This window comes from Cyprinus carpio, chromosome B8 (assembly GCF_018340385.1).
Source record: "Cyprinus carpio isolate SPL01 chromosome B8, ASM1834038v1, whole genome shotgun sequence".
Classification (NCBI taxonomy): Eukaryota; Metazoa; Chordata; class Actinopteri; order Cypriniformes; family Cyprinidae; genus Cyprinus; species Cyprinus carpio.
The window spans coordinates 19,237,017-19,253,477 of record NC_056604.1 but is presented as its reverse complement, the minus strand read 5'-3'; the positions used below and the strand labels follow the sequence as shown (position 1 = coordinate 19,253,477).

General features: G+C 38.9%; 1 protein-coding gene across 1 annotated transcript; it reads left to right on the top strand.

The window, feature by feature from the left end:
• Positions 1-1,505: 1,505 nt before the first annotated feature.
• LOC109110108 (aspartate beta-hydroxylase domain-containing protein 2-like) lies at positions 1,506-10,448 on the top strand. Its single transcript, XM_042730005.1, has 4 exons — positions 1,506-2,132; positions 2,808-4,032; positions 4,815-4,928; positions 9,231-10,448. The coding sequence occupies exons 2-4, from the start codon at positions 3,138-3,140 to the stop codon at positions 9,338-9,340; spliced, it is 1,119 nt and encodes a 372-aa protein (XP_042585939.1). The 5' UTR covers positions 1,506-2,132; positions 2,808-3,137; the 3' UTR covers positions 9,341-10,448.
• The last annotated feature ends 6,013 nt before the right edge of the window (positions 10,449-16,461 follow it).

Below are 16,461 nucleotides of genomic sequence, written 5' to 3'. Positions count from 1 at the left end.
CTAATAACAAGTACTTAATTTTTGGAATCTGATTACGTAATCCAGATTACATGTAATCAGTTACTACCCAGATCTGAATGTCAGTTAACGCCCGCCAGTAGGCATAGGCTGTTCAGACATGATGATAGTGCCTGACATTACAACGCTGCTAAAATACAAAAATAACCACCCACAATGGGTGCTGGACAGCGCATGGTGAACAGGTGTTTCATGTCATAGCTGTAATGTTTTATAGCATGACTGGAACATTGTATTGATGTATCAGAAGGACCACAGATATATTTTCATTGTATGATGTTCAAAGTGAAATCAGTACTACTGTGAAACCTAAGGATGATTGAGGTTTGCAAGAATCATTGCCATCATATTAGAAAATATATGGACTTATTACATATTAATAGCTGTATTTATGTGCACATATTGATAAATTTCATCTATATTACATAAAGTCTAAAGATAATTAGCAATGCATACATTAGAAAAAAAAAATACTTATAAAAGTTCTGTATATTTCAATTAATTTCATTTCAGCTCTCAGAATGTTTGGTCTTCCAACAAGAGATTAATTTATGTTACTTATAAGCTCTAAGCTGTTAGATAGCAAAACTGAAAAAAAAAAGAGAGAGAGAAAAAATCCTTCATAAAATCTAGATAGATTATCTTTGAAGATAGCCCACGGACACAACCGCACAGCACATCAGGAAACTGATTATCTCGCGTCACCTGAAGGCAAGTTTCAAAGTTGGCACTGTCAGTCATTTGTATTTTGCACTGTCGCTGTAGTTTTCTGGGAAAGTAGCAGGTATAAACTATATCCCTGCATAACTGCATTTCGAACAGGACAATTTCCTAGCTTTCAGATGTCCGCGCACCTGAGCCGAATTAAAAATAAACAAATAAAAATAAAAGCAAAAACGAATCGTCGAAGACCATTTGGAAATATAGCAACAATGCAAAGTTGCAATTTCTAAACAAACCAAAAAGTGTTACATTGTTGCGATTCCATTTGTGGGGATTCTAACGCGAAACGCTCACGAGTGTGACGTCAGAGGAAGTTGTCTGTTTGGCGTACAGTGCACCGTGGGAATTGTAGGCCGTTGGGGGTGTCACTTGTAAACAACTACTAATGCTTTTATTATAAAATAACACGCACACTTAGAGTAAAACTGTCACATATTTTAACCACGTGGCAGAAGTGGGATTTACTTTTTTCTTTTCTTATTTTTGTGTGATTAGTTCTTGTTGCACTTGGTTATATACCTTTTTTTCATATCGTTTGACTGAGAGTGGCTACGTGAACAGCTGTACTATTGGGTTCTTAAACGATTCGGTGTTTTAAATGAATCTTCTAAAATGAACAAATCTCTAAATTCTAAGCAGTTTTCGGCTTTAATCGACCATTTGAAAAACACGACTGCTTTCCTGCCTTTAAATTATTGAGGCAATTGATTGCCTGAAGTGTTTGCAAATACAGCTGATCAGTGTTTTGAGTAGCTAAGAATTAAAACCTTTTCACCTCGTTTGCGTGTAAGATTCGATGACTCAGTCAGCACAAAACTTATCGCCAACTGATTAACGATAACATGCAAATAGGCTCACTGAATTTGTCATTAAGTGAATCTTTTTGGTGAACGGATAAAGATTCGATTCACTGGGATGATTCGAAATCCCCCTCACTACTGCCCGTGACACCCTCCTTATGCGGTTTACCTGTACGCATCTGTTTTAATAGCTAATATACAATTTATTTATAATAACAAAATTAATTATTTTTGTTATTACCATTATTGTTAATGTGATAAAAAGGAGCAGTATCGATATTAATATTATAATGAAACATTTGTTATGGTTTCAGTAACCATTTCAGTTATGCGTCTTCGTTATATAAACGCCCAGCTTTCAATGATGAGACGTCGGGCTTCTGTCATGTTGTTTTCTGCCCGATTGTCTTCGCCATTATGGACGTCGCCTGACAGCACTTTAAGGACATAAGGGCAGGACCTGAAACTGCAATGAAACACAGCGACAGGGAGGTGTCTGAGAGGGAAGTGTAGAGGCAGAATAACTGGCAGCGCCGGGCGGAAGAACAATCGCTGCGAATCTGACAGACAAGAAGTGCTGTGAAGCTCTCGGTAAATATGCAATTGAATGAGCGTCAATTTGCGCATTGACTCGTTACAGTCTTTGCATGCTTAATCTAAAAATTTAAATGTTGCATTAGGTGGCTGGGGTTTGTTTTTCTTTGTGCTGTATTCTTGTACGCATTCCCCTGCTGTCTCTCTCAATCTGTCTGTGTTGACAGCCGCCGTAAGATGTTGCATTAAACGTTAGGTTTGTTTTTGTCTTTCATCTCTACTAGCCTGTCAGGTTGCATTCCATCTGAGGTATCCTAATGCAACAATTCCCTCTTGTCTTTATGTCAGGCAATTAGGCTCTACAGTCAAATTTGTCCCTGCTGCAGATTTGTGTTGACTGTCTGCATGCTTTTATTGCAGTATGCTTGGAATTCTCTCATGACTCATGATTTTAAAAAGTGCAGTGCGGAGGTGTTGCAAAGACTGAATTTCGAATGCCATACTCGTGTGTGCTGCGGTCCCTATCAAGCTGCTCGTCGGTCTGTGCGTGAGTGTGGGGAGGGGGAGAAGAAGCCAAATGTGTGTGGGTGGTATATAGAAATGATCATGTGGTCAAACCGGGCCATCAAGGCAGGTGTGATGCAGTTTGCTTCGACGGCAATGTTGGCGTAGTGTTGTTCTGCTGCACTTTATCACGAAATGTCTCTATATCTGCTTTTCTCTCTCTCCCAGGTGCCCTCGGGTGCACTGTGTCCCTGTAGGTCTGGATCAGGAGGCAAGAAGCAGCTGAATTATCTCATGGCGGCACACTGTCAACATTTCCAAATGCATTGAACAGGAAATGAAATGCGCACTTGCATTAACCAAAGCGATTGGCATGTGATCAAATTAGACTGCACAAAAAGCTCCTTGATGACGGGCAAAGGCTGTGTCACTTCAGTTAAACACCAATCAAGCCTTCCAATGCGCAAGCCAACAAATAAGAATCTCTGAATCATATCTACATGTACGTTTGAGCGTGATCGTTTGGGATAGAGTGTGTATGTATGTTCGTATGCAGGGATGGAGTGGTCTTTAGAGCGGATGAGGGAATGGGTGGCAGGTGGCATGCAGTCGGTGCGAGAGTGTGAGTCCAGTGCTCTAGGCACTGCTCTTTGTCTCGCCCTTCTGTTTATTTGGTACTGCTACCGTGTTGGATGCGAACACTCTGCACCTTCGCTCCGCGGCGGTTTCAACCCTGAGCCACGTGTCAGGGCGGTTCCTGGTGGAGTTCTCGCCTCAGACCTTTTGGCCCGCAGAGGCTCGTCAAAAATCCGTCAGGTCAGCGGGGTTGGAGGAAGTGGAGTCGGCGAAGAAGAACTTAACGGCTTCGCCTACTGTCAGTCGGCCGAGTGCTTTCGTTGTGCCAAACCCGGGGAGGGCCTGAACCAGCGGCTCTACCATAGCCTGCAGGAGTATGCCAAGCGCTACACCTGGGCCGGCATGGGCCGTGTGCACAAGGGCGTACGTGAACAAGGCCGATATCTGCTCTGCAACCGCCCATCCATCCAAAAACCTGAGGTCTTCTTCCTGCCGGACCTTCCCTCTGCTCCTTTCTTCTCACGCGAAGTGCAAAAGCATGATGTGGAGCTCCTGGAGAGAAGTTTCCCGGCACTCCTGGCTGAATTTGAGACTGTGTACCGGCTGCCAACCAGTCGGACTGGCTCTTCACTTCCACTGGGCTGGAAGGCCAACAGCACACCTCGTGGCCAGTGGTGGACCTTCTATCTGGTGAACCAGGGTACTCCGATGGTGCTGAATGCCAGGCGCTGTCCACGTGCGTGGAGGGTACTCGGACAGCTCCGTACTTTTATTGCGAATAATGTGTTTGGAAATGCTTGCTTCTCGGTGCTCAGTCCCGGAACCACGATCACTGAGCATTACGGGCCAACCAATGTACGCCTGCGCTGCCACCTTGGTAAGAGGACAAAGGATGTGAATATATGTACTCTACCAGTCGAAAGTTTGGGCACTGCTACTTATTAATTTTATTTTATTTTTTCACATTTTAGAATCAAAGTAAAGTCAGATCAGATCAGTGCAAAAGATCAGTATAATTTTTCTTGTTCTTTTGAAATATCTATTGATCAGAGAATCCTAAAAAAAAAATCATGGTTTCCACAAAAATGTTAAGCAGCACAATTGTATTCATAATAATCAACAATCATAATAAGAAGATTTTTTTCTTGATCAGCAAGTCAGCATATTAGAATGATTTCTGAAGGATCATGTGACACTGAAAACTGAAGTAATGGCTGACAAAAAAAAAAAAAAAACGGTCCTTTTGAAGTGTAATTATCACAATATTATGTTTTTACTGTATTTTAAGTCATATAAAAGATTTAAAAAATATTTTCATACCCAGACTTTTTTGGTATTAAAGAAGTTCACGTGTTTTGGATACCTGGATGCTAAAAATAATTATTTTTTTAAAGAATGTTTTAGTTTTGTAAATGTGAATTTCATTTGTAGGCACAGTTTATATTTGCATCAAAGGTTTTTAAGATCATGAGAAACATAAATTCAGACATACAAATGTTTGACTGGTAATGTAAGAGTTATATGTGAGTGTAGCAATATACAGTGTATAGTGATCTGTGTGGATATTTAAGGTGTGTTTCTGTGTGTGTGTGTGTGTGTGTGTGTGTGTGTGTGTGTGTGTGTGTGTGTGTGTGTGTGTGTGTGTGTGTGTGTGTGCAGGATTGAAGGTGCCCTCTGGTTGTGAGTTGGTAGTTGGTGGTGAGCCGCAGTGCTGGTCTGAGGGAAGCTGCCTGCTGTTCGATGACTCTTTTCTTCACACTGCGTTCCATGATGGTGAGAAACAGAAATAATGTGTAGAGTAAATATAATAGATTGAAGTGCAAAAGGCATCTTTTCAGTATTAAGGTGAAAACTTAGTGTGCAGTAGTTATTTAGTGGATTTCTGATGCCTAAGATATTTTTTTCAATAGCAGTATGGTTGATATAAAGCCAATATATGATATCACACTATTTAATTTAAGATATAAAGATTTAAAAATGTAAATATTAAATATAAAAGCAATTAAACACTGTAACCAACAGTAAACTCAATAAACTGCTAAATTTGTGCACACTGGAATATTTTCTCAAATAAAAACCAGCTAGTGTGAACCATAGTTTGAAATTAAAGATTTGTAATTGCTTGTTTGTGAGTATCTGTTAACAACAGAATGCACCTGTATGCATCCACTCCGCACAGATGGACTGTTAAGCACAGCCTACTTGCATTTTTATACAAGCCCTGCACACTAGAAGGTCAAACAGCTGACGCAGTCTGCAACGTTCCTGCCTTTAATGCTCATTAGATATTCAAAGACTTCTTTAAAATGCATATTTGCTGAATGCCGACAGTATATGAAAAAAATATTATAGCATTTGCTATAGTATATAGCTTTCAGTTATTAGACAGAACTGTTAAACACAAACAATGAACTAATGAAGCTGGAGAATGGGAGCTCCAATGCATCTGCAATTAATCAGTTGTAAGGAGACCTTATGTAATTAAGAGGCGTTTACATAATATGCATTTTTGCATTCATAAACCGCTACATTAGTCAACCAAAAACAATCCCTGCTATAAACCATTCCGAACAGCAGCTTTATAGCACCACCCTGGCAACCAGTATTGTTACAGGGACACTATACTGTCAAAAAGCAGTGTTTTTCGGATGGTACATTAAACCGAGTTCCTGACCCTCTGTGGTCATTAAAAAACCCATGGCGCTTGTCGTAAAGAGTAGGGGTGTAACCCCTGTGTCCTGGCCAAATTCCCTCCACTGGCCCTTGTCGATCACTGAATTGGGTCTATCACTCTCTCTCCTCTCCACCTGTAGATGGTGTGTGGTGTGTAGATGCTGCACACTGGTGGTGGTCGAGGAGACATCCCCTCTTATGACTGTAAAGCACTTTGGGTGTGCAGCAATACACAGTGAAAGCTCCATATAGATGCCTCATTCATTCATTCAGTATACCAAATGAGAAATTAGCATAAAACAAACCCAAATCATCTCGATAAGGGGTTTTTCAGACAGGCTTTCCTTTTTATTCTTTTTTGAATATATGATTCTCTCAGAAGACGTGCTCTCGCCTGAGAGACAGACATGCAGCAAGATCCTCAAGCAATGCCAAGTGTGCCATCCTCAAAACCAGTTCAAATACAGTGAACACTTTTCAAAAAATTTGAAACTGTAAATCATGAGATTTTACTTTCTCGGTTATTCAAATTTTAATTTTTCAACTGAGGCACTTATGTGGTTTAAATCTTATTTAGAAAATAGAATGTGTACGGGATATAAATGCAACATCAGATTATTTGGATTATAATATTGGAGCTCCACAAGGTTCTATTTTAGGCCCATTATTGTTTAGTATGTATGTAAATGCTTTACCAAATGTATGTCCTCCAGATGTCTTTTGTCAAACGTATGTGGATGATGTGTTGTATGTACATGCAAAAAGTCAGCAACAGGCTGCATAAAACTTAACTGAAACTATGAATCAAGTTGCACAATGGCTTATCAACTCATGTTTACATCTTAATGTTAAAAAAAACGGTTTGTATGTTTTTACTAAAAGGACAGATTCTGATGTGAAAGCAGATATATTTGTCCAGGAACAAAAACTTGAGGTAGTACATAAATTTAATTATTTAGGATTATTATTGGATTCTCAACTTACTTTTAAAACACATGTGAAGAAAGTGGTAAATATATTGAAATTCAACTTAGAGAATTTCAGATTTATCAGAAATAGTTTGACCAACGAAGCAGCAGTTCTATTCATGAATTCAATGATTATTCCTCATATTACATATTGCACTACCTGGACTCAAACATGTAGGTCTTTTCTTAAATCAGTTGAAATGATTTATTAACAAACTCTTAAGGTCTTGGATAAAAAAAAAACCAAACAAACAGTTTTTACCATTGTAGCATATTAACTAAGTTTTCTATTTTAAGTTGGGATCATTTGATTCAATTTGCTGATTTCGTACTTATTTTTAAGATCGTAAATGGTTTTGCTCCACCTGTTTTTAAGGATTACATAAATCAGATAACAGGATGGTGTACACATGCCGGTATTAGAGGTGATTTGAACGTGCCATTAAGAAAAACTACCTTTGGTCAATTATCTTTTGCTTTTAGAGAAACACATGAGTGGAATAGACTCCCAGTAGAGTTGAAAGAATTAAAACAGTTAACAGGACATTGTGGTTTCTCAAACAATCTGAAAAAATGACCCATCATAAATGTGATAATTTATAGTGATTTATGGATGGTAGTCTGTAATTTTGTGTTTCCATAGTCTTAGTTTATTATTCGTTCTGCTTTACTATTTTCTCCTTGTTCTTAATGTGGTGTATTTATATTCTTTGTTTATATTTTCTCCCTGTCCTCAATATCAACCTGCCAAAAGGGACTACGGATGAAAATTAGCCAGTATTGGCTAAATCTGGCGCATTTTACATATTTATGTATTATTAATGTGCATTGTCCCTGATTTTTTAAAACAAACAAACAAAACAAACAAAAAAAAAGATGTTATACAGATAAACCTCTCAGATTGAGCTACACTGAACAAAATTATAAACGCAACACTTTTGTTTTTGCCCCCATTTTTCATGAGCTGAACTCAAAGATCTAAGACTTTTTCTATGTACACAAAAGGCCTATTTCTCTCAGATATTGTTCACAGATCTGTCTAAATCTGTCTTCTCCTTTGCTGAGATAATCCATCCACCTCACAGGTGTGGCATATCAAGATTATGATTAGACAGCATGATTATTGCACAGGTGTGCCTTAGGGCCGTTACATAGTCAACACATCGGTACGCATACGCGTCCGCAAAGCTACCCATCGCTACGACCCGACCCTACCGACTCTACTAATATCACCCGACTCTACTACCCCCTGTTGCGTGAGTGGTGTATTGCATACACGTATCGCCTGTGACGCTTGCGCCCACTGTTTAGACTATGAAAGGGAGCGCGTCGCTCGCGTTGCTTGCTCGCGTTGACTATGTAATGGCCCTTAGGCTAGCCACAATAAAAGGCCACTCAAAAATGTGCAGTTTTACTGTATTAGGGGGTCCGAAAACCAGTTAGTATCTGGTGTGACCACCATTTGCCTCATGCAGTGCAACACATCTCCTTCATATAGAGTTGATGAGGTTGTTGATTGTGGCCTGTGGAATGTTGGTCCACTCCTCTTCAGTGGCTGTGCAAAGTTCCGCTCACCCACACGACGCCATACACGCTGTCTGCCATCTGAAAACCAGGATTCATCCGTGAAGACAACGTCTCTCCAAATTGCCAGATGCCATCGAATGTGAGCATTTGCCCACTGAAGTCCATTACGACGACGAACTGCAGTCAGGTCAAGACCTAGATGAGGACGACAAGCATGCAGATGAGCTTCCCTGAGATGGTTTCTGACAGTTTGTGCAGAAATTCTTTGGTTATGGAAACCAATTGTTGCAGCAGCTGTCTGGCTGGCTGGTCTCAGATGATCTTGGAGGTGAAGATGCTGGATGTGGAGGTCCTGGGCTGGTGTGGTTACACGTGGTCTGCTGCCTAAGGCACACCTGTGTAATAATCATGCTGTCTAATCAGCATCTTGACATGCCACACCTGTGAGGTGGATGAATTATCTCGGCAAAGGAGATGTGCTCACTAACACAGATTTAGACAGATTTGTGAACAATATCTGAGAGAAATAGGCCTTTTGTGTGCATAGAAAAAGTCTTAGATCTTTGAGTTCAGCTCATGAAAAATGGGGGCAAAAACAAAAGTGTTGCATTTATAATTTTGTTCAGTGTATTTAGTGAAATATACAAAAGATTAATTATCTATGCATAAACACATTCTTAATACGAATATAAAACCATGCAGAGTATTTGCTTTTTGTGTATGTGTGGGTTCAACTGTAATTTCCCTGAATTTAGAATACATTTTAGTACGAAAGTTAATGGTGAATCATTGTTTGTGAACAGGTTTGTATGCAGATTTTACACACAAATTTGTGCATACACACACTTACTGAACCCAGTGTTAGTATTTACCACTTCCATCATGCTTTTCATATCTGTGTGCTCAGGCTCTCCGGAAGAAGGCCCAAGAGTGGTATTCATGGTGGACCTGTGGCATCCAAATGTGGCCGCAGCTGAGAGACAGGCACTGGACTACATCTTCACCCCTGGGCGCTGAAAGAGAGCTGCGAGGAGAAAAGGGTCAACGATTTCCATTGTATTAACAGTATGAGATGAGTGCAAAGGGAAAGACAGAGTGTTGAGAACACGAGTCTCTTCCTCTAGTATACCTACCTTTACTCTCACTTTCCCTATTGGCACTGCTTCAGTAGAGACTTCAATGTACCGTCACTATTGTACATTATCAGTGTTTACAGAACTCTTCAAATCTGCAAAAACCTGCTGGTGAACTGTGCTTGAGACGAAGCCCTTGCGTTCATGTTGTTCCTACAATTTGGCTGCAGGGTCACATTTATACCCAGTGAGTGACATAGTATCATTTCACCTAAAGCATTGACAGTCAACCACACATGGAAATGCACTTTTTGCCACGCCTGGTCACTACAGGCAGGTAGGATTGTATAGGAAGCACAGTACATTGTTTAGTCTGTACATTTTTACTGAGATCAGGCTTACAGAAGCTAAGCTAAACAGTCGTAAAACGACATATGCTGCAATGACAGGGGCTTTGACATTTACCGCAAAGGAATGTAGATATATGGCAGAGATGTTATGCGAAGTGAACCGAAGCACTACCAGCTATTGTGTAAAATGACCTCCATTAAACGCACTAGTGGCAAGTTATTTTGCCGCCACACCTAAGTCAGGGTCGGAGCGCTTAGATGGGGAAGAATACGAGCACATCAAATCAGCCTGCTTTCCACTTTACTCTTTCCTACCCTGAATTTTCAAATCAAATCGAAACGCGTTATCAATCGCTTTGTATCTCTGTGAAACTTAAAGAGGGACACAACGCTTCTTGTTTTTGAAAAACAATGTTCTGGCTGTTATTATGTGCTAGGTTCTACCTTATTGTGCTTTGTCGTACTGCTTGTATGCAGAGCTTTCGTGGTTGTCGCATCGATATTGGTACATTCCTTTTGTAAGATGACAGACCGTTTCGAGACCGTTTCGTGAGAAGTGACATTTTATATCATTGTGAGACTTTTGGAGTTGCAGATCAATTTTATGACAACGTTCCTACTTCCATGTTTCCAAATTGTGTGCCATGGACTCACTTTGCAATGGATGAGTAATTCCGTAGATTTAATAAAGAATTAATTTAACCCTTGTGCCGTGCTGAAAATCCTTTACCTTATTTGGTGTTCCTGGTCAAATTTGACCGACCTTTTAAAAATTGCTTGTACAGCTCTCATTATGCGTTATCACCAGCAAATCTGGTGAGGGTTAAACATGAGGGTTAAAATCTGGATTTGTGTAGTTTGTGGCAATGGTTGCTTTAAACAAGTTCAAAAGTGTTCCTGTGGCTCAGTGGTAGAGCATTGCGTTAGCAGCGCAAAAGGTTTGATTCCCAGGGAACACATTAGGTAAAAAATATTAGCCTGAGTACATTGTATGTCACTTTGGATAAAAGTGTCTGCTAAATGCATAAATGTAAAAAAACCATTAGACACCATTGTCTTTTGTATTAATGCAAATTACCTGTGGGTGTTTATGAAAAAGAGACAACAAAATTTGCTTCTTCTCAGAAACATACCTGCTATTTTGACAAACGTGAACCCAGCATGCTGAATGTTTGGAGGATTTTGTATGGGGGTGGCAGATAGAAGGGTAGTCCTGCCATTATCAGATGCAGCTCTGGAGATTTACATAACTAACCTCTTTTGCTAACACAGGGGGAGAGAGATAAATAGTAGATGAATGAACGGCAGATGAAAGGCAGATGTAATCCACCTACGGTCCATATCTGTTCTCTGGATGGCATTTTGCAGAGGTTGCAGATCTAATAATATTCAGTTAGTGTTTACAAGTCTTTAATAATTGCAGAAAATCATAAGAAAAGCATTACAAGCAACACTTATATCCTCATAAAGGCTCATATAATAGTTTTCTTATATTAATATAAATATAAATGGACTTTGAATCTACATGTATCCTACATTCCCTTATGAAAAAGAAGTTTATTCAAGTGTGCTATTAGTATACTTCTTTTAAACAAAAAATAGGAAAGTATGCTTTTAGTTTACTTTTTATGTACTTCTCAGAAATGGGCTTTATGTACTTCTCAGAAATATACTTAAAATGACATTTAAGTATACTTGACTTATACTTACAAAAAGTCTAAATATACTTGAACTATACTTAAGTATACTTAATAAAATAAACTTGAAGTATACTACAGGTCCTTCTCAAAAAATTAGCATATTGTGAAAAAGTTCATTATTTTCCATAATGTAATGATAAAAATTAAACTTTCATATATTTTAGATTCATTGCACACCAACTGAAATATTTCAGGTCTTTTATTGTTTTAAAACTGATGATTTTGGCATGCAGCTCATGAAAACCCAAAATTCCTATCTCAAAAAATTAGCATATCATGAAGAGGTTCTCTAAACGAGCTATTAACCTAATCATCTGAATCAACTAATTAACTCTAAACACCAGCAAAAGATTCCTGGGGCTTTTAAAAACTCCAAGCCTGGTTCATTACTCAAAACCGCAATCATGGGTAAGACTGCCGACCTGACACCCTCAAGCGAGAGGGTAAGACACAGAAAGAAATTTCTGAACGAATAGGCTGTTCCCAGAGTGCTGTATCAAGGCACCTCAGTGGGAAGTCTGTGGGAAGGAAAAAGTGTGGCAAAAAACGCTGCACAACGAGAAGAGGTGACCGGACCCTGAGGAAGATTGTGGAGAAGGACCGATTCCAGACCTTGGGGGATCTGTGGAAGCAGTGGACTGAGTCTGGAGTAGAAACATCCAGAGCCACCGTGCACAGGCGTGTGCTTTTGAACCAGAAACAGCGGCAGAAGCGCCTGACCTGGGCTACAGAGAAGCAGCACTGGACTGTTGCTCAGTGGTCCAAAGTACTTTTTTCGGATGAAAGCAAATTTTGCATGTCATTCGGAAATCAAGGTGCCAGAGTCTGGAGGAAGACTGGGGAGAAGGAAATGCCAAAATGCCTGAAGTCCAGTGTCAAGTACCCACAGTCAGTGATGGTCTGGGGTGCCATGTCAGCTGCTGGTGTTGGTCCACTGTGTTTTATCAAGGGCAGGGTCAATGCAGCTAGCTATCAGGAGATTTTGGAGCACTTCATGCTTCCATCTGCTGAAAAGCTTTATGGAGATGAAGATTTCGTTTTTCAGCACGACCTGGCACCTGCTCACAGTGCCAAAACCACTGGTAAATGGTTTACTGACCATGGTATTACTGTGCTCAATTGGCCTGCCAACTCTCCTGACCTGAACCCCATAGAGAATCTGTGGGATATTGTGAAGAGAAAGTTGAGAGATGCAAGACCCAACACTCTGGATGAGCTTAAGGCCGCTATCGAAGCATCCTGGGCCTCCATAACACCTCAGCAGTGCCACAGGCTGATTGCCTCAATGCCACGCCGCATTGAAGCAGTCATTTCTGCAAAAGGATTCCCGACCAAGTATTGAGTGCATAACTGAACATAATTATTTGAAGGTTGACTTTTTTTTGTATTAAAAACACTTTTCTTTTATTGGTCGGATGAAATATGCTAATTTTTTGAGGAATTTTGGGTTTTCATGAGCTGTATGCCAAAATCATCAGTATTAATCATCAGTATTAAAACAATAAAAGACCTGAAATATTTCAGTTGGTGTGCAATGAATCTAAAATATATGAAAGTTTAATTTTTATCATTACATTATGGAAAATAATGAACTTTTTCACAATATGCTAATTTTTTGAGAAGGACCTGTACTTTTTGGTAAGGGTTGGCAGACACAGCTGTCACATCTTTCTGATGAATAGTGTATATGCTGTATAATACTGTTCTAAAAACTGAAAATCTATTTCCCATGCGCTCGGTTTTGTAATAATTTGGCCCCGGGGTAGGCTACATAGATTTTAGCACAGTTCACTTTCACTATTCAAATGCATGTAAAAGATAACTTTACATACTGCACACTGCGCTGCTTTTCCACTTTTTTAAACACGCTATATGTTTGACCGTTTCGCTCGCGTCTCAAGTGACATGGCGTTCAAAAACGCTTCATTAAAGTTAAAATAACTTGTTCTGAGTGTACCAGCACAGAAATTTACCTATTGCAATATAGCATCATTGACGGAAGGTGGAGCTAGACAGTCATTTCTCGGTGGACGTGACAGGGCGAGTGTACAGCAGCTAATAACGAGTCTGGATGAATGTTTCCACTCATCTTCTGGAGGTGAAGGTTTAGATTTTTAATTGGATGAGCAAGGCTTGTATCAGCACAAAAGGGCACATTTTACCAATAGCAGTGTCTGAAAGAGAAAACTTTGATGAATGTTGGAGGTTGGCAACATAGTGGAGCGACATTCTGAAGCAGACAGGGACACTGCAGGGCACATTCCCTGAACACTACAGCAGACAAGCTCTCAGCCTGTGCCTCAACACACACACACACACACACACTACAACAATTTTCCTAAGGATCCTGCATTAGTGATTTCAAAAGATGTGTGAAATGCAGGAAAAAAGTATGTTGAATAATATGATCATGTATGATCAAGTATGTTGAAAATCATATGATTTAAAAAAAAAAAGAAAGTATTAGAATACATTTATTTCGGCAACATTTATTCATCATTCATGAATATTTAGAACAGTTTAACCATCTGTTTAGATATTTGCAAATTCAAAGTGCAGATATTACCACATAATAGGCCTGTAATTTGCATCAAAGGCCCTTTGCTAAAGGCCCTTTGCTGAAAAAATAAAAATAAATTGACATACATCCAAATGATCAGACACGTTTAAACAAAAGAAAACTAAAGTCGGTTTTCAGAACTGATGCTCTTTGACTGAGAAAATAAGTTCATTTTAGTCTGAAGGATCATCAAAATCTAAGATTTTCCCTTACAACACAGTCAGCATTTTAGTATTAATGCTATTATATAAAATATTAGTATACTCTTTCTTTTTATGTATGATGTTCTGCACAATTTCAGAAGACAACTATAATATTTCAGTCTCCTAACCATAGGCGGAGGGTGAACCAACTCCACGGTAAGAATAAAAGCAGCCAAATGTTTTAAACATCATGAACCCGTCTTTATAGGCAAGAACTAGACACAACAGAATTGTGTGTCATTGGTTAAAATATGCAACACTGTAAAAACCCCTAAAATTAAATAGGGTGCTACATGAGCAGATCTTAATTTAATGCCGCTATGCCAACGGACACTGTCAAATCAAATTCACTTTGTAAGCAAAAGACGTTATAGATTTAATATGTTTGTGCAGGGGCATTTTAGTATGATTTAGTGGCATTTTTGCCCAAAGTCCCCGACTTCCCATGCCCACACACGCTCCGCCTATGCTCCTGACATTACTGTGACCCTATAGATTGAACTATTGTATTATCCTTTGGCTTAATGTTGTGCATGTATGCATACCTCTTTTGATGATGGCTTTTAAAAATAAGACTTGGAATGAGCAAGGCAGAGGTTGAATTTTGGGTCTAAATGTCATGTTTTATGCAGGTTGTCTCATTCTGGTTCATAAGGAATAAATGGACCATGAGTGGCCTGAGGCTGGGATGTCCTGCACATGTAGCGCAATAGGATGCTGTGTTTAATCAAGTGAAAATCTGTGGGGGAGAGAAGAGAACTCCTCAACGTGATGCGTTCTGAAAACTTTATCACCCTGGGGACTCAGAACACATTCAAGATGGTTGAAAACCCTGGGTAGATGGGAAGGTTTTATTGGAGTTAATGAAAATATGTTTCGTCATGTATGGCAATGATGTAACCAAGCACATAAGACCAGGGAAGTGTGAATATAAATTTTAAGAACTAAGCACTGAAAAACAATATTAGTCAACCACTTTTCTGATTAATACTAACTGTGATTACAGTCCTACTTTATTAATCTAATTCTGGTTCTTGCCAGCTTTTTAAACATACTGTAGCATATAGTATATTGCATAAACTGATTTTTACATTTTGCTGTTTTTTTTATTTTATTTGAGCTTTTTTTAGCAGGAGTACATGTTGACATGTAGTCACAAAATATAGATTGCTCAGTGGAAGATTTTTAGGGGTTACAAATAAAATCTTAAATTTTAGGATATAAGAATGAAGCTGACACCAGGGGATCAGTATTTTATGATTTCTTTTACATTGGTTATAATAGATAGTTACTCTCGTAAATAGCCTGCATTTTTATAGGCCTATAACAATTATAAATGAAAACATGGACATAATGAAATATTAAATACATTAAACATGCATTGTAAACTATTATTTTATGTATATTTTATCTGATAAAGCCTGTTAGCTCAAAATTTTACATAAATGTTTAATACAGTCATGGCCAAAAATATCGTCACCCTTGGTAAATATGATCAAAGGAGGCTGTGAAAATTGATCTGCATTGTTAATCCTTTGGATCTTTTATTTAAAAAAATTCACAAAAATCTAACCTTTCATTGGATAATAAGAATTTAAAATGGGGGGAAATATCATTATGAAATAAATGTTTTTCTCTAATACACATTGGCCACAATTAATGGCACCCTTTTATTCAATACTTTTTGAAACCTCCATTTGCCAGTTTAACAGCTTTAAATTTTCTTCTATAATGCCTGATGAGGTTAGAGATCACATGACAAGAGATCAGAGACCATTCCTTCATCCAGAATCACTCCAGACCCTTTAGATTCCCAGCTCCATGTTGGTGCTTCTCCTCTTCAGTTCACTCCTCTCATTTTCTGTAGGGTTCAGGTCAGAGGACTGGAATGGCCATAACAGAAGGTTGGTTTTGAGCTCAGTGACCCATTTTTGTGTTGTTTTTAAGGTTGGATTATTGTACAGTTGGAAGATCCAAAAATGGCCCATTATAAGATTTCTAACAGTCAGTCACTTATCTATTTTTTATCTGTTGGTATTTGATAGAATCAAAGATGCCATGTATCTAAACAAGATGTCCAGGCCCACAACATCAAAAATACAGCAGTATATTTCATTGTACACATGGGGTACTTTTTATCCCTGTGTTCACCAAACCATCTTGAGTGTTTGTTGCTAAAAAGCAAATTTTTTTGGTACATCTGACCATAAAAGCCAGTCCCATTTGAAATTCCAATCGTGTCTGATAACTGA

Excerpts from the sequence above, each read along its gene's own strand:
- LOC109110108 (XM_042730005.1), top strand. The coding sequence starts at position 3,138 with ATGGAGTGGTCTTTAGAGCGGATGAGGGAATGGGTGGCAGGTGGCATG. Across the intron at positions 4,033-4,814 it reads ACGCCTGCGCTGCCACCTTG|GATTGAAGGTGCCCTCTGGT; the intron begins GTAAGAGGACAA and ends GTGTGTGTGCAG. Across the intron at positions 4,929-9,230 it reads TCACACTGCGTTCCATGATG|GCTCTCCGGAAGAAGGCCCA; the intron begins GTGAGAAACAGA and ends CTGTGTGCTCAG.